The sequence below is a fragment of the Podarcis melisellensis genome, assembly GCF_964234715.1.
Source record: "Podarcis melisellensis genome assembly, chromosome: 8".
NCBI lineage: Eukaryota > Metazoa > Chordata > Lepidosauria > Squamata > Lacertidae > Podarcis > Podarcis melisellensis.
The window spans coordinates 37,211,848-37,237,827 of NC_138540.1; the positions used below are offsets into that span (position 1 = coordinate 37,211,848).

The window sequence follows — 25,980 nt, forward strand, 5'->3', positions numbered from 1 at the left end:
ATTGACCCATGTGCTAATACTTAATTATCATTTAAATACCCTGATTAAGCATATAGCCAGAAGAGGGGCAGGGGAAAGAAGAACTTGTAACTCATTCCCAGCTACCTACTGAAACTGGACTTGCCCCTCTGTACGCCTAATCAACCCCTCTGCTCAGCACATAGGGAAAAGCCACTTGCATCATTCACACTTTGCAATATTTCCCCCATACATACATTGCTGCATGAAAGAGATAATCTGGAAGTGGGTGTCAGCATCGCCCTTGAGCCAGTGGCACTAACTGGACTCATCCACTTCAACCCCGACTGGGCTAGGCGAGCTGGGTAGCCCTTCCAGAGACCACCTTCTGCTCAGGAACAGGTCAAAGTGCTGTGGACTCACAGCTTAGTGTTGTGAGCACCGGATTCACTCCCACAAGAAGACAGTCGTCGCACAGCAGGGTATAGCAGAGCATATAAACGACTCAGAGAGCAGCTCTGTAGAATATCTTCTTTATTCTATCTACAACTATAATACACAACTATATACAGAGCTAAATAGGTCTAAGCATAAATGAATGCTGCACTGCACTGAGTGTCTGCAGCTGCTCTTAGCAGCAACCTTATCTATACACACTCTAACACTCAGTCTCTCTCTCTCTCTCTCCGACACTGACTGACTGACTGATGTTAGGCTGGAGCAGAATAAGTAGAGAGCAGAACACGCCCCCTCCTCTCTGGAGAATCAGCAGACTCATCAGCAGATTCTTGGATATGGGAGGGGTGAAATCTCCTCTGTGGGAAGCATTATGCAGGCGGGCAGGAGACCCTGGGCCATCCAGCCCAACCCATAACTATCTGTGGTTCTCTGAACCAGACTCATACAGTGCCCAAGTCTCTCCAAATAGGCCCAATTTGGCTTGAGGTTCAAATTTAGTGCACAGGCCTAATACTGTATATATGAGGCTTTTCCAGTCAGAGAGTCTTCACTGCATCTCAGTTTAAAATATTATAAATCATAAAGCATTTGAAATACCACAAGAAAGAGTAGTAATAAACAGCAGTACAAAAAATGCAACAGCAGAACATAGGAACCTATAGCACATGACAATCCAAAATTCTAATTAAACTGAACAGTTTTGTTCTGCTCCTTAGAACTAGGCCCTGCAGACTTCTCAGCTTCCTTGGACTTTCCATTTAAAGCTCCACATGAAGTCACTTATATAACACAGGCAGAGTCCAGACAGAAAATAAATCCTCATAACACTTTACTGCGGAAACTGAATGAAAACAGTGTACAACTTAAGGAGAAAGGATCAGACCTTTTTTACATAGCAGTGAGACATTCAAACAAACATACAGAGGGAAAACTCCCTCAGAACTGCAGGCAATCAGGGCATGTACTACCTCAGCAAACATCATGCCCGTTCTGCCTGATTGCTAAGCAACACCTCCTACCTCTTGGTTAGCTGACTTACTGATAACAGAATTAGCCCTTCAGTTACAAACAAAGATCCCTGCTGTTGCACTTCTGACAGAATTAATACATTAATACACCAGCTGGAAAACAAGCATGCCTTCCCCAAGACAACAAACTCTGAGTTACGTGTGGGGCAAGCACCCAGCATTGCATGCAAGTGTAGCACATATAGAGTATCTGTTCACTTTCCAGATCATCACCTTGACTCAAAGGCATGTGGCACCATCTACCAATTAGCTGTTTAGATGAATTGATTTTATCTCCTTGACCCTTCCCCTGTTATTTCTAAGCACATACCCCTCCCTTCGGTCCCTCAGAGGCCACACAAATAGATGCTTAAAGAGAGACAATAAAGCCTCTTTCAGCATGCCGCGGCACAAATGAGTTTCTCCTGGCGAAGCATTGCAGAATTATGCTAGCTTGTTGAAGCCCACAATCTTTAGTACCCAGAGGGGATCCTCAATGCTTCCTTAAAAAATTCATTTGTTCTTTAATTAAGGAACATGCTTTTTTCCCTCCCTAATTAACAAACCAACAGTCTAATATAAATAGATCCCCAAACATGGTTGCTTTGATTGTTCCGGGCCTGGGAAATAGTTTGCAAAAGCAGCATTTTAATGCAGAAGAAGCAATGATGAAAAATGGTTGAGATATTGTTATCCTTTCTGTTCAGGACTCACAACTGCAATTTTGATTAAAGGTAAGGTTAAAGTTTTATTAAGAATTTTTGAGGTGCCAGTATGTTTGTGTGTACTCTGTGTGTGTAAAATCAGTGTTGCATAGTGGTTAGAGTCTTGGTCTAGAGCTTTGGAGACCAGAGTTCAAATCCCTCCTCAGCTATGAAGCTCACTGGGCACCCTTGAGGCCATTCACCACCTCTCAGCCTAACCTACCTCACATTCGTTGTTGTGAGGGTAAAGTGGAGAGGAGGGAGAACCATACATGTCACACTGAGCTCATCAGAAGTTGGGATAAACATAGTAGTAGTACCACTACTAGCTCTATTCCCGCCCCCTATTTCTGCCATCAGTTTTAGTGCTGCAGTGGTCCTTCTAAGTATTGATGGCTACTGTACCTGTCATTCCATCCCCCACCCAAAAGATTATCCCCTGAAAATGACACTATGCAAAGACACAGAGAGAACCTCTCTCCTTGGTGTTGTTGTTTTCCACGCAGAGAGGTTTGTTGGCTTGCTAGATAGTATCACAAATCCACAAAGAATACAAGAACATATTAAGAGCACTGCTGGATCAGGTCAAAGGTCTGTCCAGTCCTCAGAGCAGACAACCAGATGCCTCTGATAAGCCCCCAAGCAGCACCTGAGCACAACAGCACTTTCACAACTTGTGATCCCCACCAACTGGTACTGAGAAGCATACTTCCTCCAACAGCAGCAGGACATTAAACCCCCCTTCTTTTAAGGACCACCTGAATCCTGAAGTGGTACATCCACTCTATTGCCACAAGTGTTGTCCTGAGTTACAGATATGTTGGAAGTACAGTAGAAAATGAATGCAGGGCTTAACAACAACAATAACAACAACAATTTATTATTTCTACCCCACCCATCTGGCTGGGTTTCCCCAGCCACTCTGGGCGGCTTCCCAAAAAAGTTTAAAATACAATAGTGCGTCAAACATTAAAAGCTTCCCTAAACAGGACTGCCTTCAGATGTCTTGTTTATTTCCTTGACGTCTGACTGGAGGGCATTCCACAGGGTGGGTGCCACTACCGAGAAGGCCCTCTGCCTGGTTCCCTGTAACCTCACTTCTTGCAGTGAGAGAGCCCTCGGTGCTGAACCTTAGTGTCCGGGCTGAACGATGGCGGTGGAGACGCTCCTTCAGGTATACTGGGCCGAGGCCGTTTAGGGCTTTAAAGGTCAGCACCAAAACTTTGAATTGTGCTCGGAAACATACTGGGAGCCAATGTAGGTCTTTCAAGACTGGTGTTATATGGTCCCGGTGGCCACTCCCAGTTACCAGTCTAGCTGCTGCATTCTGGATTAGTTGCAGTTTCCGGGTCACCTTCAAAGGTAGCCCCACATAGAGTCTCAGCCTGTGTACCAGATGGAACTGGTTGACAGCTGCCCTGGACACAGAATTCCGAATTCAATCACTGCAATGTCCAATTAAAAGGACAATGGAGATAGAAAACCAAGGCATGGGTGATTTGCTGCCAGTCAGATGGATCAATGCTCTGATGCTATATAAGACAGATTAAAATAAGGGGATAATGACATACTTCAGTGGAAGAGCACATGCTTTTCACACAGAAGGCCCAGGGTACAGTTCCTGATATCTAAGGATCTAAGAAAGTAGTACTGAGAGTGAGCTCTCACTAAGACTGGGAGAGCTTGTGCCAATCACAGCTGGATGAACCAACATCTCAAAAGAAATATGCCCAACATACAAACAAAGACAAATGAAAGCTACAAATGAATGAAAAGTGAGAGGCATCTAAATAAACCAGTGTAGCTGCATAAGGAGCTTACAGATGAGTTGAGATTTAAGAAGGGATGTATAAAAATGGGGAAACATGAAGGGAAAGAATACATGTGCAGTCAACAGTTGTGGGGGAAAGGTCAGGCAGGCCAAAGCTCAGAATGAGGCTTGCAAGAGAGGTTAAAAATAATCAAAAATGTTTATTTGGCTATGTTTGAAGCACATGGTAAATCCTCTGTATGGAGAAGAAGGAAAAATGCTATGTGACATGCAAGATGGAGGAAGCTTGTGTTTTTTCCTGCTCCAGAGGGTAGGACCTGTACCAAAGGCTTTGTAACCAAGTTACAAAAAAAGGGAGATTCCCACTAAACATCAGGTAGAACTTTCTGATGGTAAGAGCTATTCAACAGTGGAACAGATGCCCTCAGAATCTGGTGAAATCTCCTTCATTGAAGATGTTTAAGCACAGGTTGGATGTCTTATCATGGATACTTTGGTTGGGATTCCTGCACTGAAGGAAATTGGAGTGGATGATCCTTGGGGTACCTTCTAATTATATAATTCTATGATTCTATATCAAGAATGACCATCATGGTGCCCTCCAAATGCTATTGGATTTCAATTCTCACCAGTCCCAACTAATCTGACCAAAGGTCAGAGATGATGGAAACTGTATCCACAAGATTGTGAAGGCACCGTGTTGGCCACCTCTGAACTACATGAACAAGTTGAATCAAGTGGCAAGTCAAGAACCAGGCAAGACTTACTTTGGGGGTTTCCCTTTGGACCTTTAGTATCAAACGTAATTCTTGAGTTCATACCCAAACTGCACAGCAAGTTCACCCCCTCCGGTCTTTAAAAGCAAGCAACATCAAAAGGAGTTTATACTGATTTGTTTCTCACTGTGAAGTATATAACACACACACACAAAATTGCTTTTGATGTTGCCCTGAATGTTTTTATTCACAGTTTTAATTTAAGATCATTAGAGCTAGCAATAGTCTAATTGCATGTCTGTAATTTACTTGTAACTATCATTACAAGGTTTTCTCCACTGATCAATCAGGGTGTTGCTTATTTTCACAAAACTCTGTAGGCAGAATGCTATAAATAATACTATTGCTTTGAGTGTTGAACATGTAACATTTAGCATGAAGGTATTTGCAGAAGTAGGTCAGGCAGTGCCAGGGCCAAGTGTGAAGCATCTGTTTTGCATGCAGATGGGCCAACGTTCAACCCCCAGCACCTCCAAGTGGGGTTGGGGGTGTCCCCTGCATGAAACTTTGAAGAGAATCAGTATTGACTGAGCTAGATGGGCCAATGATTTGAATCAGAGTAAGCCAGCTTCCTGTGTTCCAGGTCAATACATTATGATGCATGCGGTAAACACAAACCCCATTCCACATACAGATATCAACTAGCCCAACATGTGAATCTTACTTCAGCATCAGCGATTGCACAGCATCAAAGCACCTGGGGGTAGCTAACTAGTTTAAGGTGCTTTGGGGAAGCCACATGGTATACTCAACTCTTGTCCTCCAGACAGGTCAAAATGGCATCATACCCTCAGTAGCTGCTGTCCAAAGCAGCACTCTAACCACTACACCATGCTGGCTCCTGAGTTATGTTCATGTTCTGTCCTAAAACACAAAACCAGGTATGGAAGTCAATTGTCTGTGCATGTATAGTAAGCATGCAAAAGCCCAGGAGGTGGGAGATGATCAGCATTGGCTGTAGTGGATTAATAATTGGAACACCTTGGATTTTATTCAAGGACACACTTATGGATATACTTAGCAGTAAGGAAACAAAATTGTCTGAGAATGGGTTCTTCTGCTAGAAGTGCTTTGTATATGAAAGGGAAGAAAAAAACACATGTCTATTCTATCTGCTGACTACAGAAAGCTCTTAAGAGAACCCCCGTAGTTTCCCCGAGGTTGTTAGAATCACAGGTCATAGCCAAGAAGAGATCCTGCCGTGCTCAGCAAATTGAATGCAATTTTAGTCATTTGAAAGCTTAAGTGGCCCTATTTTTCCCCTGCCTACGCACCAGACATGATCACAAGCAAAACTGAATTGGGCATGCAAACACACACACACAAACAACACAACAGCAGACCAACTCTCATTATAACCCAGGAGACATAAACATCAAACAATAATTGCTGCAGAACGGACAATGGGGGAAGAATTAACTCTAGCTTTGCCCATTTCCCCAGGTGAACTTTGGTATTGATGACTCTGCCTAATGTCTTTTGATTCCTGTACCCTGCTGATGAAGATCTCATTTCTATGCATCTCCACACTAACCTTGATTTTGCTGCTGCTGCTGCTGCTGCTAGTATCAGATTAACTGAAAGAGGGCAGCATTCTATGCTGCATGTGACTAGAGGTACAGTGCAAGGTGGTTCATTAGGGCCAATGGGCAGTGCGCAGTCTGCCCTCCGCCAGCCCCCCACTGCCTGCCTTCTTATTTGCATCCAGTCCAGGGGTGGCAGCACTGCCTGTCAGATTGCTCCTCCTCCTTGGCCTCAGTGTTGCCTTTTGTAGAACTCAGGGAGGAAAATGGGGACAAAACTAGAATTGGTTGCTTCTGCCTGTCATTGGCTCTGCCTGTTATTGGCTCCACCTCCACCTGCTGATGGCCTCTCTTCCTTCTGCCTTACCAGTCCAGATGGACACCAGCCACCACTGCTGAGGAGGCTGCTTCTGTGAAACCATATTCCATGAATGACAGCAGCTTACAACCTCCTAGCATGTGGTCATCCATAATGCATGTCCTGCGTTAGACAAGCCCCTTCCCTGTTTCTGCATCCAGTTCTGCAAATGATGGTTTTATGATACTAAATGTTCCTCAAGGCTACTGTTCTTAATTCCATGCCATGTGCTGTTCTCAATGCCCCTTTGTTCCTGCTAATTCTTTACAGGCACTTTCCATCAGTTCTGCTTTGGGGGTTCCTCAGCTGGAATGCAATATACATGGGTTATTATGGCTTAATGGAAAAACAAGTTGCCAATGTTTCTTTTCTTTTCTAAATGTGATTCAAAAGCAATTTTAACCAGCCACTCTTTTTTAAAAAAAAACCCCCCACACACCACACTTTGGGCTTAGGAGGGTTTGTTCCAAGCTGCAGATAGAAGTCAAAACATATGAGGAATCAATGGTGCAAACTGACTCAAGCAAATGAAATAGGATCCTAGTGGTGACTGTTAAGCAATCCTAAGTGAGGGAAGGAGGGAGAAAACAGCAGCTTTCGTCAGCTTTGAAATTTCCAAAAGGCCAGCACGCCTGTTAAGTGTCTGGCTAGCTGTCCCCTCGCTAAGCTCATTTGTAGACAGCGGATGGCTTCTGCTTGTGAAGTGCAGCCAGTAATTGCCTCTCGCATTCACCTGTGATATGATAACATCCTCACTAGATCATTATGAATACAGTCCTCCGGCACAACAAAGTGTCCTTCTAGAGAGTTAGCTATCTATAATTTTGTTTCTCCGGTAAAGAAGAAAGGAAATTGGGGGTTTGTCCTTGCTCATGGACAGAACTCAGAGTTTCTTTAATGGCGCTATTAGTGAAAATGTACGCCTGTGGCAATCGCAAAGAAGTCAGGTTACAATGCAGATCTCATTCACACAAAAGAAATTGCATCAGTTTCCGTCAGGAACCACTGAGGAGAGAGCTAGGAATGCTTGGCTCCATCTGAAGCTGTCCTGAATAGCCAACCACCACAGATGCACTCTGGAGCATCTTCTAGAGCAGTGAAAAATTCTAAGAATGTAAGAAGAGCCTTCAACTTGACTGAAGATGCTGTGTACATCCATTCAAGGAGTGACTGGGGTCTATTCTACCTGGCATGTCTCCATGTCAAGACAAAAGCCACCTCTTTTAAAGCCACCTAAGTTGGTGACCATTACTACCTCCCCACTCAGTCACAAAGCTCACTTTGGTGACCTTGGATCAGTCACTGTTTTTCAGCCTAACCTATCTCCCAGGTTGTTTTGAGGATAAAACAGAGATGGGGAGAACCATGTATGCCACCTTTGGCTCATTGACAGAAATACAGGACACACATGTAAAGTATATAAACTAAATCCCACTCAGAATAGGCCGACTGAAATTAATGAAACTAAGTTAATCATGCCCATTAACTTCAATAGGTCTACTCTTGAGTAGGACTAGCATTTAGTGCCATCCTTTGCATCCACTGACATTTGCAGGGTACCACACTGGCTTCCCCTGCACCAGCGTATTCATTAAAAAAAATATATAGGTGTCACATTGACTAATGGGAATTTGCTTTGCTTTCCATTGCAGGCTTCAGCAATTTTTATCTTTGCTTAAAAAGAAAGTTTAATATCACTCCAGCTTTTATAGTTTCTCCCCTAATTAAGGAACCCAGACATTTGATCACTGGGGACACGGAGTCATTTTGCAACACAACAAAAGACCCAGAACATCTGTCCTGCTAAGAAATTTATTTCCTATAAAACCCTCTTGCTATGAAAAATAGAAAGAAAGAAAAAAATCAGGGTGGTTGGGAAGAATGGGATTTTTAAATGGCAATATGGTTGATCGTCCACAATTATATAGTGATGTCGAGTTGGGGAAAGTTTCAGAGAAGGGGATCCAAAAGGATCAAAAAGATGGAGCAACTCCCCTACAGCAACTGAGACTTAGAGGAAAGGCAAGTAAATGGTGACTTGGAAGAAGTTTATAAAAATCATGTGTGACATGGAGAAAGTGGGTAGAGGAATGTTTCCCTCCCGCTCTCATAAGATTAGAATTCATGGACAAAGAATGAAGTTGAATGTTGGAAGATTCAGGACAAATAAAAGAAAGTACTTCATACAGCACATAGTTGAACTATGGAACTCACTCCCACAGGAGGCAATGGTGGCCACCAACTTGGATAGCTTTAAAAGGAAACTGGACAAATCCTTGGATGGTAAGGCTATCAACAGCAACTAGCCATGGAGGTGATACCCCTCTGAATGCTGACTGGTGCTGACAAAGCATTCAAATGGACTCACTGCAAGCCCCATTTTGTCCATTTTCAAGCTCAGTTCAGATGTGCACCACATTTGCAAACAGACAGTTTTGTTATCTAAACTGGCCAAAAGTGTCAGTCACAGCAGTGTTAGCATTGATGTGCTGAATGCTGCTGTCATTGAGGCCTGTTTTCCAAGGAACAAAATGGAGTGCACTCTGCATTTGTATCTTTACCTGCCCAGCCATACATTGCATCTAGTGTAGGGAAGATGGGAGTGTTTTGCGGAAAACAGGCCTGCAGGCTAAATTAGGAACTCTGCTGGGCCTAATATGGCCAGCAGGCCAGATGTTTCCCATGCCTGACAATAGTGGTTTGGATTCAAAGGCACATTTGTGCTAAAGGAAAGCTTCCTAGGGAGAGCAGGTGCCATTTTTTATTCACCCATTCTTTACCAAAAATAAATAAATAAATAAAAATGCCAGCAAGACATGAGTTAGGCCACTATGTTTGTGACTGATATGCTAAGAAAATTTTCAGGAATACTGTGTGCATGTGCGTATATGTATTTGTGTTACAGTGGTACCTCAGGTTACATACGCTTCAGGTTACAGACTCCGATAACCCAGAAATAGTGCTTCAGGTTAAGAACTTTGCTTCAGGATGAGAACAGAAATTGTGCAGTGGCGGCATAGCAGCAGCAGGAGGTCCCATTAGCTAAAGTGGTGCTTCAGGTTAAGAACAGTTTCAGGTTAAGAACGGACCTCTGGAACGAATTAAGTAGTTAACCCGAGGTACCATTGTAGTTGGGAAAACTTTTGAACAAGGCAACTCCAACTTACAATCTGAAGAGGTGCAGCCTTGTTGTGCTTCCTCAGAATTTCCCCACTTTTATTACATTTGTAGTCACCATCACAATGTCACTGTTTTATGTCCCTCCTTACAGTACAAACTTTGTCTTGCTTTGCAAGAAGGGCATTAGAAATCTTTGAAAACAATTTCCTGCATCTCTAGGATATTGTTGCACTACCTTACATCAAGCCAGTCCCCAAATAATAATACACCAGACATTTTTTCATTCAGGAGTGGTCACAGTCTCAGTGGGAGAGCCCAGATGTGTTGCAAAAATGGCAATGGGCTAGTTTTTACATTTCTATGACTACATCAGTTTACAACAAACAAACACACAACGTATCCATCAAATAATTCAAAATCAAATAGCCACACTTTTCAAATGGAACATCTGGATTCTTTTTTTAAAAAATAAATAAATAAATCCTGCACAATAAACCATTCTCAACCATATTTTTAAAAATTCTAGAACAAGTGAGCTCAGGGGACAAAAATGTTTTCCATGTGACATTGGCAACAATTAGCTCATTTTAGCATGTTACTGATTGCATTCTATATACTGCCCTTTCCTTTTATTCATATTATATCTGTTATCTTCCCTTCCATCGTCCCTTGTGCTTAGGATGATATAAATTGGGGGTGGGGAACATCTGGCCCTCCAGGTGTTGTTGTACACTTAACCCCCATCAACCCCAGTGAGCATGGCCAATGGTCCTGTGACATTTGTGGAGAGTCATTGGTCTAGCAATCTGCAGAGAGCCAAAGGTTCACAGTCCCTGCGTCAAATGAGCCCTGTCAATCATGGTCAACCAGAATACAATGAGTTCAAGTGGATAAACATGCATAAAATTTGCAGAGAAACAAAACCTATAAGCAATTGCAGTATATCTGCAGTTGGTTTACCTGTTGGAGACCCCTCCATGACATGCCCAATGTAAGGTCCTTCCCGGAAGAGAGGCCTGTTGTCATTCTGGTCAATAATGATGATATCTAGAGGGACTGGGCCTTCTATGGTTTTGCCACTGGCATCAGTGATCTCCACCTGGAACTATATAAGTAAAGGGAAAGAGAAAGTTAACAGGAATCAGATTGCTATTGGGCATCAAAGGAGGAGGAAGATAAAAAGGAAATGTTGACATCAGCATTTTCGCCATAACAAGGCCGCAGGCAAGGTTAGCACTTGGGATGGCTGAGCTCTGTGCTAAAGGCAGGATGGTTGTGAGCATAAGCATTTGAAAGAAAAATGAAAGAGTTCACGCTGAGATCCCCATTGGGCACTTTGCAATTGAATTGCCAAATTTGCTGGAGGAAGCAACGAAAGAAGGAAAAAGGGGGAACACAATTTGATGCTAATGAAGTGAATATTTGCTTAGAATAAGTCTTTTCTTTCCCCTCCTCTCTCTCCTTCAAGCATAATTACACTTAAGGGGAACATACTGAACCACAAAATAAATTGAAAGATAGGTTGTAGTGGAGATGCACAAATAGAGTCTTGGGAGGAGGAGGGAATTGTTGCAACTATATTCTGCCTCTGTCCAGAGCATTCTGTTCTGTCCCTTGTAATGATTTCAGAAGTCACCACACCAAGTATGGCTCAATCTAACACAGTGGATCAAGCTCCTAAGCTAGGGATGGGCAGAGTGGAGAACATTTGCAGTAGCATCACTGGATGATGCCCAATTATTTAATAATAGCAAAAACAACATGACTTTTCCAAGGCAGATCAGGCTGCTGAAATGAAGAAAGTTTGGAGTAATCATCAGAAGTAGACTTCTGTGTGAAAGCAGTGTTAGTTATAAAACTGAAAACAAATTATGAGTGTGTGCTCAGAGACACCCAGTTCTTTAATTCTAATTACATGGCTTTCACCCTTGGCTCTTGGGGTTCTATTCTAGTACAAAACAAAGTAAATTCAAGGAGCTCAAGGAGCTGCAACAAGGAAAAATCCTGTGGGATTTTGTTCCAGCTGAATTTGATGCAGGGCAGATTCCCAAAAGAGGGCTCTGAAAAGGCCTTATTGCGAGTCACAACCCACCCCATCCTTGAAGATGGGGAGTCCCAGAGATGAGTCCTCCACACAGATGTTACACAGATGTTACTTTTTCTGGGGGTATGCAGGGTACGCATACCCCTAAATCTTTATACTTTTGTCCATTTACTGTACAGTGGTACCTCGGGTTACAGACGCTTCGGGTTACGCGTTTTCAGGTTACAGACCACAGGAAACCCAGAAGTACCAGAAAGGGTTACTTCCGAGTTTCACTGCTTGCGCATGCACAGAAACGCTAAATCACGCTTTGCACATGCGCAGAAGTGCCAAATTGCATCACACGCGTGCGCAGATGCGGCGCTGCAGGTTATGAACTTGCCTCCGTCCCAGATTACATCCGCAACCTGAGCTTCCACTGTATTTATTTTTCGCGATTTGAACTATAAAATGCTGATTTTCTTAAGTCAAAATGAGAGTACCCCTAAACATTTTTTTAGGGGGGGGGAAACACTGGATGTTACCTTTCAGGTAGATTTATACAGGACAGGAGTGAGGAATGTTTATCTGTCTGAGGCCTACATTGCCACAGTTCAAAGCTGTTGAGGGTGGCATTCCAAAAGTTAGCACATCAAGACACTCACACAACAATACATACACATGGATACACACAAACAAATCCTTACTACACAAAAATTGATGGAATGGCACACACACACACACTTAATACAAACATCTACTTACATAACACAAAGATATACTTAATACAGGACAACACATCAAACAGCAATCTCTCTAACCCTGTGTGATAATTTAGCTGTTGTTTCTTTTTAAAGTGCTTCATATTACAGCCTAAAGCCTCAAGCCTTACCTCAAGCCTAAATGTCACAGGCAGCATTTTTGGTGTGAAAGGGGGTCTCTCACACACATTGCAATGCTTAATGGCTCTGGGCCCTGTGTCTAGGCTTGGGAAAACAACAATGACTGATTGTCTTCAAAAGGAGGTCCCCCCCCCCCCTTAAGCCTAATTGTGGCAGTAGGGGACAAAGAATGAGAAGGGGAGGATGTAGGTCAGAAGGGGAGAACTCATGGGCTGCATCCATTTCATAGTGTCATGCACTGGCAGGAAGACAGGGAGGAGGAAGAGGATTCTGGCAAGAGGTGTAGCCAGGACTGGGGCATACTGGGGCAAGCAGGGCATGGGGAAGAAAGTACTTACAGGGTAATGGAGGCTGGTGAGGGGATGGAGGTCAGTGCACAGGAACCAGAGGAGCAGGACCCATCAATGGAGCCAGACGGGACCCTGTCTCCACAAACAAGGCAGTCGCTGAGGTGTAGGGAGCAGTGGGAGTGGCACTCTAGGAGGTTGAGGCAGGCAAGGGCCCAAAGCCCAGCTTCCTAGCTGGCCAGGTGGAGCTCGCTAGCTCTGAGAGGAAGTGTGTGATTCCTCAGCAGGACTAGGCTTAGCACAGGTGGGGATCACAAGCCTCATCAAGCCCAGATGTTGCAATCAGTATGCAAATTACAAAAGGGCAGCAGAGCTGAGGAGCTGTGTCTGCTCAACTGCCCATGTTGATGGGCTTTGACTGAACCTCTATGGGACTGTGCTTTGGGTTTGATTCTAGACTGCATCCTCACTGCTGGTCTTCAGACTTGGCTTCTTCGATTGACCCTGGATTGCATTTCCTGACCTCTGCATGCTGCTTGGATGGATTATCCCTCAGACTTGGAACTTTGGATTTGACATGCCGACTTGCTGCCAGGTAGTCCAGGGGTTCAGGACACATAGGATGAAAAGAAGGTCCTCTTCTATATATCCAAGTTCCAAGCCATTTAGGACTTCAGAAATTGGGCTAGGGATGGGTGAATCTGTCAGTTCAGTTTCTCATTTTCCTTAAGTTCACATTTTCACATTTCCACATCAGTATGCATTTTTTAAAATCCTTATGAAAAGTCATCAACACTTTGATGTGAATTTCTCACAGTATACATGTTTGGGTATGTATGTTTGACTAATATGCAACTTTTTGCAAAATAATTTCTCCTAAGATAATGCATTTGTGTATGTTATGCTCTCTAATATATGCTCAGTTATAAGCATTTTTTGTTCACTGTCCTTTTCTGGAGAACTAGACTGAAAAATTCAGAGGATAGTGAGTTTCAATGGAAAGATGAGTTTCCATTTTCATACTGCTTCAGAAAGTGTGGGTTGTATATGTGCTCTTTTAAATCCAAATTCCCTACCCCACTCATACCTAGCCTGTACCTGCCACCTTGAATTGATCCCAGATGCACAATGGGAGCCAATGAAGTTCTCCTAGCACAAGTGGTATAACATGATTGGTTCAGATATATGCCCATTAGTGGCTCCCTTTCACCAGGCATCCAGAATTTATGTCTTGCACTTGCTGAGAATTTGATGTAGCTCATGCTATATGCTGCACGACAATCAATCATTCCCTCCAGAAAGGTCTCACTCTTGGCTAATAAACATTCCTGAGAAATCACCCTTCCTCATTGCATCTCCTATTCAAAAAGCACGTTCAGATCACACACCCCAAACACACCCTTGACCACCTTTCACAGCTACAGCAATCTTTAAAAGCAAGCAAGCAAAGAATTGCTGTATCTGTGGGCTTTGGGGAATATCCTTCCTGTTCTCATGAAGCTATTGTTCAAATAGACTGCTTCTCCTATATATGTGATATGAAGACAAGTATTTGGACAAAAATAGTGGCTCACAGACCTAATCTAGTGGCTCACAGATCAAATCCAAAGCAACTAACAGAGTAGAGAGGTGTAGCTTTGCCACTTCCATCTGCTATCATTATCAGCTCTGCCCTATTCTAGACAGAAAGAACTCAAAGCCCCTTTCCTTAGTTGTATCCAGGATTTTACTTTAGAAGGTAGAAATTGTCACATGGCTCTTTGCAGCCACAGACTTCAAAACCACTCCACACAACTGCATCAAGACTTAAGCTGCATTCACATGGCAGATTACTCCCACAATTTTCTGTGTTAAAGAAATTGAATAAAGTGATGAATTGTAAGGGTGGCACTTTCCCTCCGATGCTGTCTTTATGGGGGTGGGGATCATGGGGGAGCAAAAGCAGGCATGTGTGCAAAAGGTGAGGGAGTAGCAATGTTGACCAATGACACTTGCTGTTGTGTTGCCCCACACCCACAGGTGTGAATGAAATTCATTGCGAGAAGGTGGTATTTCTATCAAAAAGCCACAATTCCATGATGCAACAAGGACAGCCATTTGAGAGGAACATACAGATATGTGACGTAAGCACTTGCATTATAATCAGGAAAATTAATGTAATACTCCCCACATCTGAATGTACCCAGAGTCGCACAAAAAGCCTGCAGTGAGGACCTGATTAATGACATGAAAAGCACTGGCCTAGTGGCCTGCAGTGGACTTCCTAATGCACTCTCACACACACATTTGCATGGTTGTGTACACACAGAGAGCCAATTAAAACAGTGGGGGGAAATACTATATATGGCAGTAGAATATCAGCTTCTGTGATTTCCTGGAAGCAAAAGAGTCTAAAGCACCTTTCATGCATTCACCATACACAGATGTCCCATTGAGTCAAAGTCCTCACCCCCACCCCACTGATGTTGCACAGCTTCTCCAGCCCTGCACACAGAGCATGGCCAGTATGCAGGTGTCCACATTGGGGTTTGGAGATTGTCATAGCTATGTAGTGGCAATACTATTAGGTAGAGTGAGACAGTCACTCATGTGTTCCTTTTAATAATCCTGGGAATTGTAGTTAGTTAAGGGTGCTGAGAGTAGTTAGGAGACCCATATTCCCCAATTATATGCATACCTTTTCCTTTACATATGGCTGGAAAACAGCATTGCAAAATTCTGTAAAGTGTAGATTTTGGTCCATGTATTGTTTCAGAAAGTGCAAATTGGGTAGGTTCACCTTTAAGCATGAACTCAATTGAATTCCTCCCCCATCCTTAATACTACAAAGCCAATACCAACCTCCTAAAATGCAGCTAACAAGTACAAAGAAGGAAAAAGCAAAACTGTGTATTGAGCCAATTAGAAGTGAACTAGTTCCAAACACAAAACTGTATTGAGTTAACTTATAGGCGTCTGATCTGCACTGCAGGATAGGGATTCAATTCAAGGTGAGAGTTTTATACACACACACACACACACACACACACACACACACGTGAAATGAACTGTGTTCAGGTTAAGTGTTCTGGTAGTAACATATGAGATCAGATAGTCCCTTCCAAAAAATAAATATTGAGCTCTCCAACCTTGCACAGCCAAGCCCCCACACAGACACAATGTACCAGACTGGAATGAGATAATAAGCCATTCCTCTTAACAAAGGAATTAGAATTCTGACCTAATTCTCTCCCAGTTGGGTTGACTGTGAACCTATAAATAACTCATAAATATCATGCACACTGAGAAAGGAATGGATTAATTGCATAAACAAATGAGTCGGAACACTTTCAAGACCCCCCGTGGATTATTCCATCTCCTGGGAAGGATGCAGTGGGCTAGCAAGCTCTATTTCCCAAATATTCATTGCCCTGGGTTGCTCTCGCAGAGGAGACTAGTAGCCCCTTGTATGAGAGATCTGTTTCTGGCCCCAGTAACACTTATGTATTCCTCTTGCTCACTGTCTCCCCTAGTGCCCAGTATTCATTTAAAAAATGTAAGAAAAGCATGCCAGATGAAGCCAATGGTCCATCTAGTCCAGCATCCTGTTTCCGCAGTGGCCAACCAGATGTCCCAATGGGAAGCCTGCAAAGAGTCAATGTAAATGTCAACTGGACCAATTACCTTAACTTAAGACAGGCATCCCCAAACTCAGCCCTCCAGATGTTTTGGGACTACAACTCCCACCATCCCTAGCTAACAGGACCAGTGGTCAGGGATGATGGGAATTGTAGTCCCAAAACATCTGGAGGGCCGAGTTTGGGGATGCCTGATGTAAGATAAAGTAACTTCCCGTTTCCTGAACAGGGAAGCACAAATCTGCAGATTTCATAGGGGAATGGCTGTAGCTCACATGCAAAAGCTCTCAGGTTCAACCTTTGGTGTTGCCAGGTAGGGCTAGAAATGGTTCCTGCCTGAAACTCTGGAGAGTTGATGCCAGTCAGTGCTTACAATCCTGAACTAGATGTACCAATGGTCAAAATGGGAATAGGGAAGTTTCCTATGTTTGTATCAATTGTGTTTCAGGTAATGTACATGTAACAGATTGTGGTTGGATCTAGACACATAAAAAAAGCATTTCAGGATTACTTCAAGATAAAGTAACTTCCCATTTCCTGAACAGGGAAGCACAAATCTGCAGATTTCATAGGGGAATGGCTGTAGCTCACATGCAAAAGCTCTCAGGTTCAACCTTTGGTGTTGCCAGGTAGGGCTAGAAATGGTTCCTGCCTGAAACTCTGGAGAGTTGATGCCGGTCAGTGCTTACAATACTGAACTAGATGTACCAATGGTCAAAATGGGAATAGGGAAGTTTCCTATGTTTGTATCAATTGTGTTTCAGGTAATGTACATGTAACAGATTGTGGTTAGATCTAGACACATAAAAAAAGCATTTCAGGAAAATGTGTTGTAAACCTAATAATGGGAAATCACTTTGCTAAAAGATGGAACTCCACAGCGCCATCTGGTGTCACGGTGTTATAACATATTTAAAACTCATTTTCTTTACTAATGTAGCTGAATCCTGTGTGCGAGAGGGTGTGTTCGAGAGAGAGAGAGAGAGAGCTCAGCATTTCATAAATTGGTGCTGTGAGGTGCTTGCACTGAGATTAAAGAGGCTATTAAAAATTCCCCTTCCTTTCCCTCTATTCCATAATACACAAAGGCAGAAGAGACTGAACAAGTGTCTTATTTTTAGATAGAAACCTCTTATTATGCATGTTTTATCTCTTGCATGTTTGACTGGGGAGATATTATTTCCAGCATATGTTAAACACTAGAGAGTTATTGAAATGAATACTCTTTCCCCCCCCCCCATGATCACACATTTTATTTGTGTATTTGAATGTGATACCCATATTTCAGAAAGATCTCTGTTCCCCCAGAGCACCAGGCGTTGTCCATTTACAATAATGTTGTGCCTGGAGAAATTCAAGTATCTGTTACATAGTGATGAATGAGGGCAATATTATAAAGGACATCCTTTACCAGTTTATACTAATTCATAGAAAATAAAGCCATTGGTGATGACTAGCCATGCTGGCTTTGTACTACCTCCACTATCAGTGGCAAGATCAGCAATGGGATATGGGGAAGTGGTATATCGGTTGCAGAGCATCTGCTTTGCATCCAGAAAGCTCCAGATTCAGACAGCAGCATCTCCAGCTAAAGTTGGCAGAGACTTTTGCCTGGAGACCCTCTGCCAGTCAGTGCAGACAAAACTGAGCTAGATGACAGTACTGAGCTGACAAGACACATTCCTATTTTCAGACCCATTGCAGAGAACACAAGTGGGGAGAGTGCAGTTGTGGACATCTAATTGCCTGCTATGTGAAGTAAGATTAGATGAACATGACAAATTGTAGACGAATAGGTACAGGGGCTTTTGGAGGGGAATTAAAGGGATGGATGGGTCACAGCTTGTTGTTGTCCTCTTATAGGCCCTAAAATGTGAGGCTGTTTTTAAATGTTGAAGAGAGATGGCATTTGCTTTTGTTGTTAAAGAACAACATAGGATTTTATTTTTTATTTTTTTAAAAAAACCACACATTTGGTGAAAGCTTTTAACTTTTTTAAAAAATAAAAATAAAAATCCTCCACTACTGTGTTTTAACAACAAAAACAAAATCTAGAATTCTTCAGTGCTTCATGGGCAACATTTAGGACAGCCTCACTTTTTGCAAAGCCCATGGACCTAGAAAAATAAAAATCGATAAAAATGCCCAGCTATATAATCATTAGAAAGGTAAAGAAATAGTGGATATAAAGGATGCTTTGTGGGGGCCCTGATCAGACTTGACACAGGTGTGGGGTGTGTTTTATTGACCCCATTGATAATTTGGCCAATAAAAATTACCTAATTTTGCTGCATTATATGGCCCACCCATATAATTGATGCATACCCCTACTGTGTGCACACCATTGATATATACTTCCCTCCCCACAACATATGAAAATATGGACATATGGACACAAGAAGGGCTCTACTGGACTAGATCTGTTCACTCCAACACTCAGTTCTCTGCAACAGCCAGCCAAATGCTTTTGAGAAGCCGATTAGCAGGTCTTGAGTGCAACAGCACCTTCTTGCTGTTTAACTTGTATAGTTCTCTAAACACAGAGCATACCCATTAACAGGCTTCATATCAAAGAACATCATATGGTCCAAAAGCATGTGTCTGTTGTCATACATACCACCTAGATAAGAGTCATAGTGCTTTGGGAATCCCAAGTTTTTTAGCATTCATTTTGGCCTTTAAAGGAACATTTTCTAGACCTCATGAACAATGCTGAAAGTTAAGATGCATCATTTCTTAGTATAACTAGAAATGGACATAAGAACATGATAAGAGCCTGCTGGAGCAGGCCAATGGCCCATCTATTCCAGCATCCTGTTCTCACAGTGGCCACCAAGATGCAAGTCCTCAAGCAAAATGGATGCTGAAGAGCACTCTCCCCATATGTGATTCCCAGTAACTGTTGTTCAGAAGCATCACTGCCTCTGACTGTGCAGGCAGGGAAGAGTCACCATGGCTAGTATCCTTCAATAACCTCCTCCTCCATGAATTTCTCTAATCCTCTTTTAAAGTCATCTAAACTGGTGGCTATCACTGCATCTTGTGGGAATGAATTCTGCTGTGTAAAGGAACACTTTCTGTCATCTGTTCTGATTCTTCCAACATTCAGCTTCACCAGATGTCCACAATATCTAGTGTCATGAGAGAGGGAGGAAAATTTCTCTGTTCACTTTCTCGATGCCATGAATGATTTTTGTCATTGTTGCCTCTTATTTGTCTTTTCTCTAAAGTAAAAAAAAGAGTCTCAATCTCTGTAACCTTTATTCATAAGGGAGTTGCTCTATCCTGCTACAGACCTATGAAATATAGTTCCCTAGAGAAATATTCACTGCAAATGTTACAATATGTACCTTTTATGCACTGTGTCTGTTCTGTTTCTTTGGCTTAACTATGCTTTTCCATTAATAAACAAACACAAACACAATTTATTTGCATTCCACAATCTACAGTACAAATGTTTAAGAGATCTTTATATTTATTTTGGGTAGAAAACCCTTCAGGGAGTTTCAAAACCTCAGCGATTTTACAGAATTATGAAAAACTCATTAAAACAGCTGAATCAGCTGTAAATGATGGCTCTGGCTTAGCTATTGGTTTTGGAGCTGCTACAAATTCAACTTGCAATCTACAAAATGAAGATTTTTACATAAGGCATTGTAAGTAAAAACGGGTTCCAAATTCATTATCCATATTATTGCTTATCTCTTTTCCATCCCTACCAAGAATGTTTTGATCGCTACTAACAAAAGAAGCAAAGAAGAACTGGAAGAAAAGTCAGCTTATTAAAAACAACAACAACAACAACAACAACAACAACAACAACAAAACAACACTTTCTTGGGAGCAGTGGCATAACACACACAGAGCAATATATGTAATATATAATTATTTGAGTCTGTTTTCCTCTAAACAAAGTTGCTGTGCATAATAGGGCAATATTTGATCCAGTTCCCATTTAAAGAAGAACCTACCAATTTCACACTTTCCAAAACAATGCATAAACTGAAACACAGACGTACTTTGAAATTCACACTTCTATGGATTTTCCAGCCATGTGATGTTTGCAAGAAATGCATTTACTAGGGTAATGTGTGCAAAAAATGGATGTTTTAGGGAAAATAACACAAAAAAAATGTGTTCAAGAAAATACAGATGTTGAGGAAAATATTTGTAAACATTGTGTATGTAACGGGAAATGAGAGATAATGAATATGCAAAAGGACTTTGAATATTCAAAGTGATGTGGAAATATGGAGAGCTGAATTTAAGTTTGCAAAAATGAGAAACTGAGGGAAGTAAAAGCTGATAGATCCACCCACTGTTGGTAGAGCACAGAGACTCAATGCTTGGACTATCACACAAATTAATATTGGGAGATTAATTGTATGAGTTTTAACTGATTAAGGACAATCCTCTGCATGCTTTCTCAGTAATAAATTGCAATGTGTTCAATAAGGCTTAATCCCTCAAAGAATTCTGGAAGCTGTAGGAAGGTGAGACTTGTTAGGAAACTCCTGTTTCCCTCACATGGCTACAATTCCCGTAGTGTAGAGGGATTGAATATTAAACCATTCTGGAAACTGTAGCTCTGGGAAGAGAATAGGGTCCTCCTAACAATTCTCAGCACCCGTAACAATCTAGAGCTCCCATAATTATTTGGGAGGAAGCCATGATTGTTTAAAGTGGTGCTTTAAATGGACACATTTAAACTGGGAATGTTGCCAACCCTGTCCCAACACTCAATCTTTGCTGTTTTCAAAATAATCATGAAAAGGCTAGCGTATGCCAATTCTAGTTATTCTCTTTGCCCTCTCTGCCTGGAAGTTTGGGTAGCAGACCATCCCCCGCTCCCTTTGCTTGTTACTTTTAAATAAATGAGTTTCTACTGATTCAGTCTACAGTCAGCTCTATTGAATTCCCTATTATGTTCAGTTCTTTTGCCAATACAATGCTCAGCAACATATTTTTATAATTCTATCAACGGAACTTATTGTTACCAGGATCTTTAAACAGATTAAGGCAGAATACTAAGTATAGTTAATTTAACTTTTCTCCTTTCCCTTTATAGGGGCAAATTTGAGAATGATGCGGGGTGAGGATAGTATTTTAGCAGTGAGGATTCAGAGCAGGTCGTACATTGATTCCTACAGTTGATTTGATTTTTGATCATGATGATCCAGGGACAATGGAGAGAAGTGCATAGATTTCAAGGTGGGTAGCCTTTGCAGATGGTTTCAAAGCAAAGCAGGACAGCTAACAGGCTTCTGTTTTTCTCATTATCTGTTTTCTGTCTCAAAAAAATAATCTAGGAAACACAGGGCACCTTTCTGCATTAATTGGCAAAGAAATAATGCTTTTGCCAATGAGCCCCAAATTAGCTGAATGGATGGCTAAGTGGTTGCTGCCTGTGAGATTTCAAGGACTTTTTCACCCCAGAGTTCTCAGAAGGCTCTCAGTGCACGCCTATGTAGTAAAGCATCAAAGGATGCTGTTACTCCCTCCTCCTTTGATCAATGTTCTTCACAAGGGAAAAAGAGAGGGCACATTTGCTTTCAAATGCACTGCTCAGCTGAGCAGATCACCTGGAAATGCTCTTCATAATGTATTGACAGTCACAGTATGCCCATGTGCAGGTTCATGCATTCAGCTTTGGTGACCTGCATTGTAGGGGTGACTGGTGCCCATTGGACTGGCAGAACAATAGGCAGGGAAGCAAAACAGTAGGTGGAGCCAGAGACAATGACAGACATAGCAAAAGAGTTCTTGTTTTGCCTGAGGCAATTCTGCTGTGTTCAGAGGAGGAAGTGTGATTGCTGGGCAGCAGACACTGACTATGACTGTTATGGCTTTAACCTTAGCTACCTCTATGGAACAGGGATGCAGGTGGCGCTGTGGTCTAAACCACTGAGCCTCTTGGGCTTGCCGATCAGAAGGTCAGCAGTTCAAATCCCCGCGATGGGGTGAGCTCCCATTGTTCGGTCCCTGCTTCTGCCAACCTAGCAGTTTGAAACATGTCAAAGTGCAAGTAGATAAATAGGTACCGCTCTGGCGGGAAGGTAAACAGCATTTCCGTGCTCTGCTCTGTTTCGCCAGAAGCGGCTTAGTCATGCTGGCCACATGACCCGGAAGCTGTCTGCAGACAAACTCCAGCTCCCTCAGCAAGTAAAGTGAGATGAGTGCCGCAACCCCAGAGTCATCCACGACTGGACTTAATAGTCAGGGGTCCCTTTACTTTACTTTACCTCTATGGAACAATTACCACTTTAAGCGGAGAGTTAGTTCCCCTTCATATCAGCACACAGAAATTGTAGAGTTCAGAATCAGACCCTCCAAGTGTCTGATTCCAGAGACAGTCCCAAATTTACAAAAGCCACCGCAGTTTCTGATTTGATCCCAGAATGTACCCCCTTTGAAAGATGGGGGACCTTCCTTTATCCACTTTCTCCATGCCATGCATAATTTTACACACTTCTATCCAGTGGAGCCTGGTCCACTTATGCATAGTGTTCCCAATAAGAATGCTGAACAATTTTTAAACCCATCCCCTGAAGAAACATCTCTCAAAACCATACACTCTTTCCTGCCCACCCCCATTTTATATTTCTATTTGAACCCAGAAAAACTCCACAAACATTTCTGTTAATCAGATTTGGGCATCACTCTGCCAATCCAGAGACATCTTGCAGTTCCGCAACATCTGGGGGGCATTAACCAGGCTGGTGAAGCCTGAACTAGCAATTTCATTTTCAACACCCACTGAAGTTGGGAAATCCACTAGCGAAAGTCAGTAGCTACATCTTAATCCCCAAGCTTCATAATCAGCCCCATCACATCAACTCTATAACTATTATTTGACAAAGCAGACCAGTTGCATGCAGAAATGCCACTTGGGTAAAAGCCTGAAATAAATGAGCACTCATTACAGTTGACAGTAAATAGATTCACCATCTAGCAGGTAAAATGGTTTAGGAATAAATTTGATATATGTGTGTATGAATATATATCATATATACACAACATACTCTCTTCATTTTTAAAATATATATCTATACTAATATCTATATTCCAAACAGGTGCAGTAGTAACAAATAAAACAGGCAGACTGAGCAAGTCATATTTCAGTGCAATTTGAGCAAAGGAATGTATGTGCATTATATTACTTCCTTGACAAATGCAATAGTTTAGAGCTCTTCAGTACCTCATTTGCAAATAACAAGTGCCTTTTTAGTGATAAAATTAGGCCAGGCTCCTGATAAAAGGTTGGCAGACAGTGCAGGAGGACACTATGAAGGTGGAAAAAAACCCTTACACATAGCCAGCATATGTAGCAGCACAAGTCTTGTGCAAAGACTGGGAAACAATACTTGGAAATCTTTTTAGTGGTCATGGAATTACCACTATGGTTGGGTGAGTTTGTCAATTCTGGGTTATCTTAAGTTCAGTTCTCCACACTACACTTCCACATCAGTTTGCGATTGTTTAAAAAAAGAAATCCTCATGAATTTTCATTAGCACTCTATTGTGAAGTTCACCTTAATGTGCCCTTTAGGCTTGGCATGCACAATGGGGTTAACACTGAGTCAGTGGGGTCATAATGCCGTTGTCAGGTTCACATACCCAACGCGCTCATAGCAAGAAGAAAAATTCCTTCTAATCCTTTGCTGCAGGGCCATAAGTGGTGCCTGAAAACTTGCCCAGGAGATGGGTGGGAGCTGAACTCTTTCTCATTAGAGAGCTTCCATGCTTGGACAATACATTGATTCAGCTATTCCTGTTTAATCAAATATAATTTGCTTATTGCAGATCCTCTGTGTTGTTCTACTTAGAATCAATAGAAACATTTTTCACCATTCTTTAGTCTTCTTTATGGGTAGGTTGGCAAACAGCAACAGCAATAGTGTATACAGATTGTATTCACTATTCACTAGAGTGATTTCAGATCCAGATGTGGGATGAATAAGTGAACTTTGGCAATTTCTGGTTCCTTTATCGTTTTATCAGAATTCTGAGTTCCCTACCTTTGATCTGTGGTAACCAACACAAACAACTCAAACAACTATTATTTTAAATGTAACCATTGTATATTCGTCTCTTTGGTATCCAGCAGTCACAGATAATTTAAAGATCAGTTGTGTTAACATTCCTGCAGAAACTACAATCACAGAACTGAACTGGAAGTGCAATGTTTGCACGTGTACAATAAAAACTGTCATGAAATCAGTCACCTCTATTTAGTTCTGCTGCTAGGAAAACATGAGGAAACCTTTACAAATTTCATTAAAGACTACAGATTCATAACTCTTTACACTGTGACATATTCCTAGTGATCCCATTGCTAGATGATGCTCCTTCAAATGGGATTTGACAGCAGGTAATCTGCACAATGCAAGGAATTAACTTAACAGAGCAAGCTCATTTAAGGCAATAAATGCAACAGCAACAACAAAACCCATCTAGAGTGGGAAACAGGATCTTCAAGGTGGAAAACCATTCATTGTTCATTGCAACACAACATTTGAAGTCATACAACCAGTGTTCAAAACTCCCCTTGTTCTAGGCAAGTTTTGTGAACAGGAATTTCATTAGTGTGAGCGGTTTCTGAGCTCTGGGTGCAATATTGCACCTAAGATTTCAGAGTAAAACTGCAGAGTGGAAGGAAAGGGGAACCTTTTTCAGCCTCCCCATCTCCAGCTACTCTCTGAAGACTGGAGAAGAGGCCCTCTTAAGAATATTTGGGGGGTGAGCAGGGGAAGGACTTACAGGGGTCAGCAAACTTTTTCAGCAGGGGGCTGGTCCACTGTCCCTCAGACCTTGTGGGGGGCTGGACTATATTTTTGGGGAGGAAAGAATGAATTCCTATGCCCCACAAATAACCCAGAGATGCATTTTAAATAAAAGCACACATTCTACTCATGTAAAAACACCAGGCAGGCCCCACAAATAACCCAGAGATGAATTTTAAATAAAAAGATAAATTCTACTCATGTAAAAACATGCTAATTCCTGGACTGTCCGCAGGCCAGATTTAGAAGGTGACTGGTTCGGATCTGGCCCCTGGGCCTTCGTTTGCTTATCCATGGACTAGACTATGTGAAAAATGAGCATAATGTTTTAACTACAGTTCATTCATTTTCAACTTTGTATTCTTGTTATAAAAAGCGTGCCTAGACATTCTGTTGTTGCACCCATAACCTAGGTTTAAGGTGCCATTTAGCTCCTAGCTTTCATATCTCAGTTTCTAACACTGCATACAACCTCCCAGCCCTAGATGACTCAGCTATCTCTTATTCACTTCCACCCAACTGCCTGAGGCCAAGGCAATGAGCTTAGATTTCCTGATGGAGACAAGGCATACACAGCCTTCAGCTCAGTCCTCCCTTGCCTGTACCCAAACATTCTTAATGCCTTGCCCAAGGCTGAGCAAAAAAGGGCAGAGCAGAGTTCCCTGTAGCGGTTTTTGAAGGCTGTACAAATC

At 42.2% G+C, this 25,980-nt stretch overlaps 1 protein-coding gene across 2 annotated transcripts in view; it reads right to left on the reverse strand.

Moving 5' to 3' along the window:
- Nucleotides 1-25,980, reverse strand: part of CDH13 (cadherin 13) — a 657,553-nt gene that overhangs the window by 229,910 nt on the left and 401,663 nt on the right. For both annotated transcript variants that reach the window (XM_081924041.1, XM_081924042.1), the window contains exon 6: nt 10,637-10,781. In XM_081924041.1, coding sequence (XP_081780167.1) covers nt 10,637-10,781 — 145 coding nt within the window. The remainder of the gene's footprint in view (nt 1-10,636; nt 10,782-25,980) is intronic.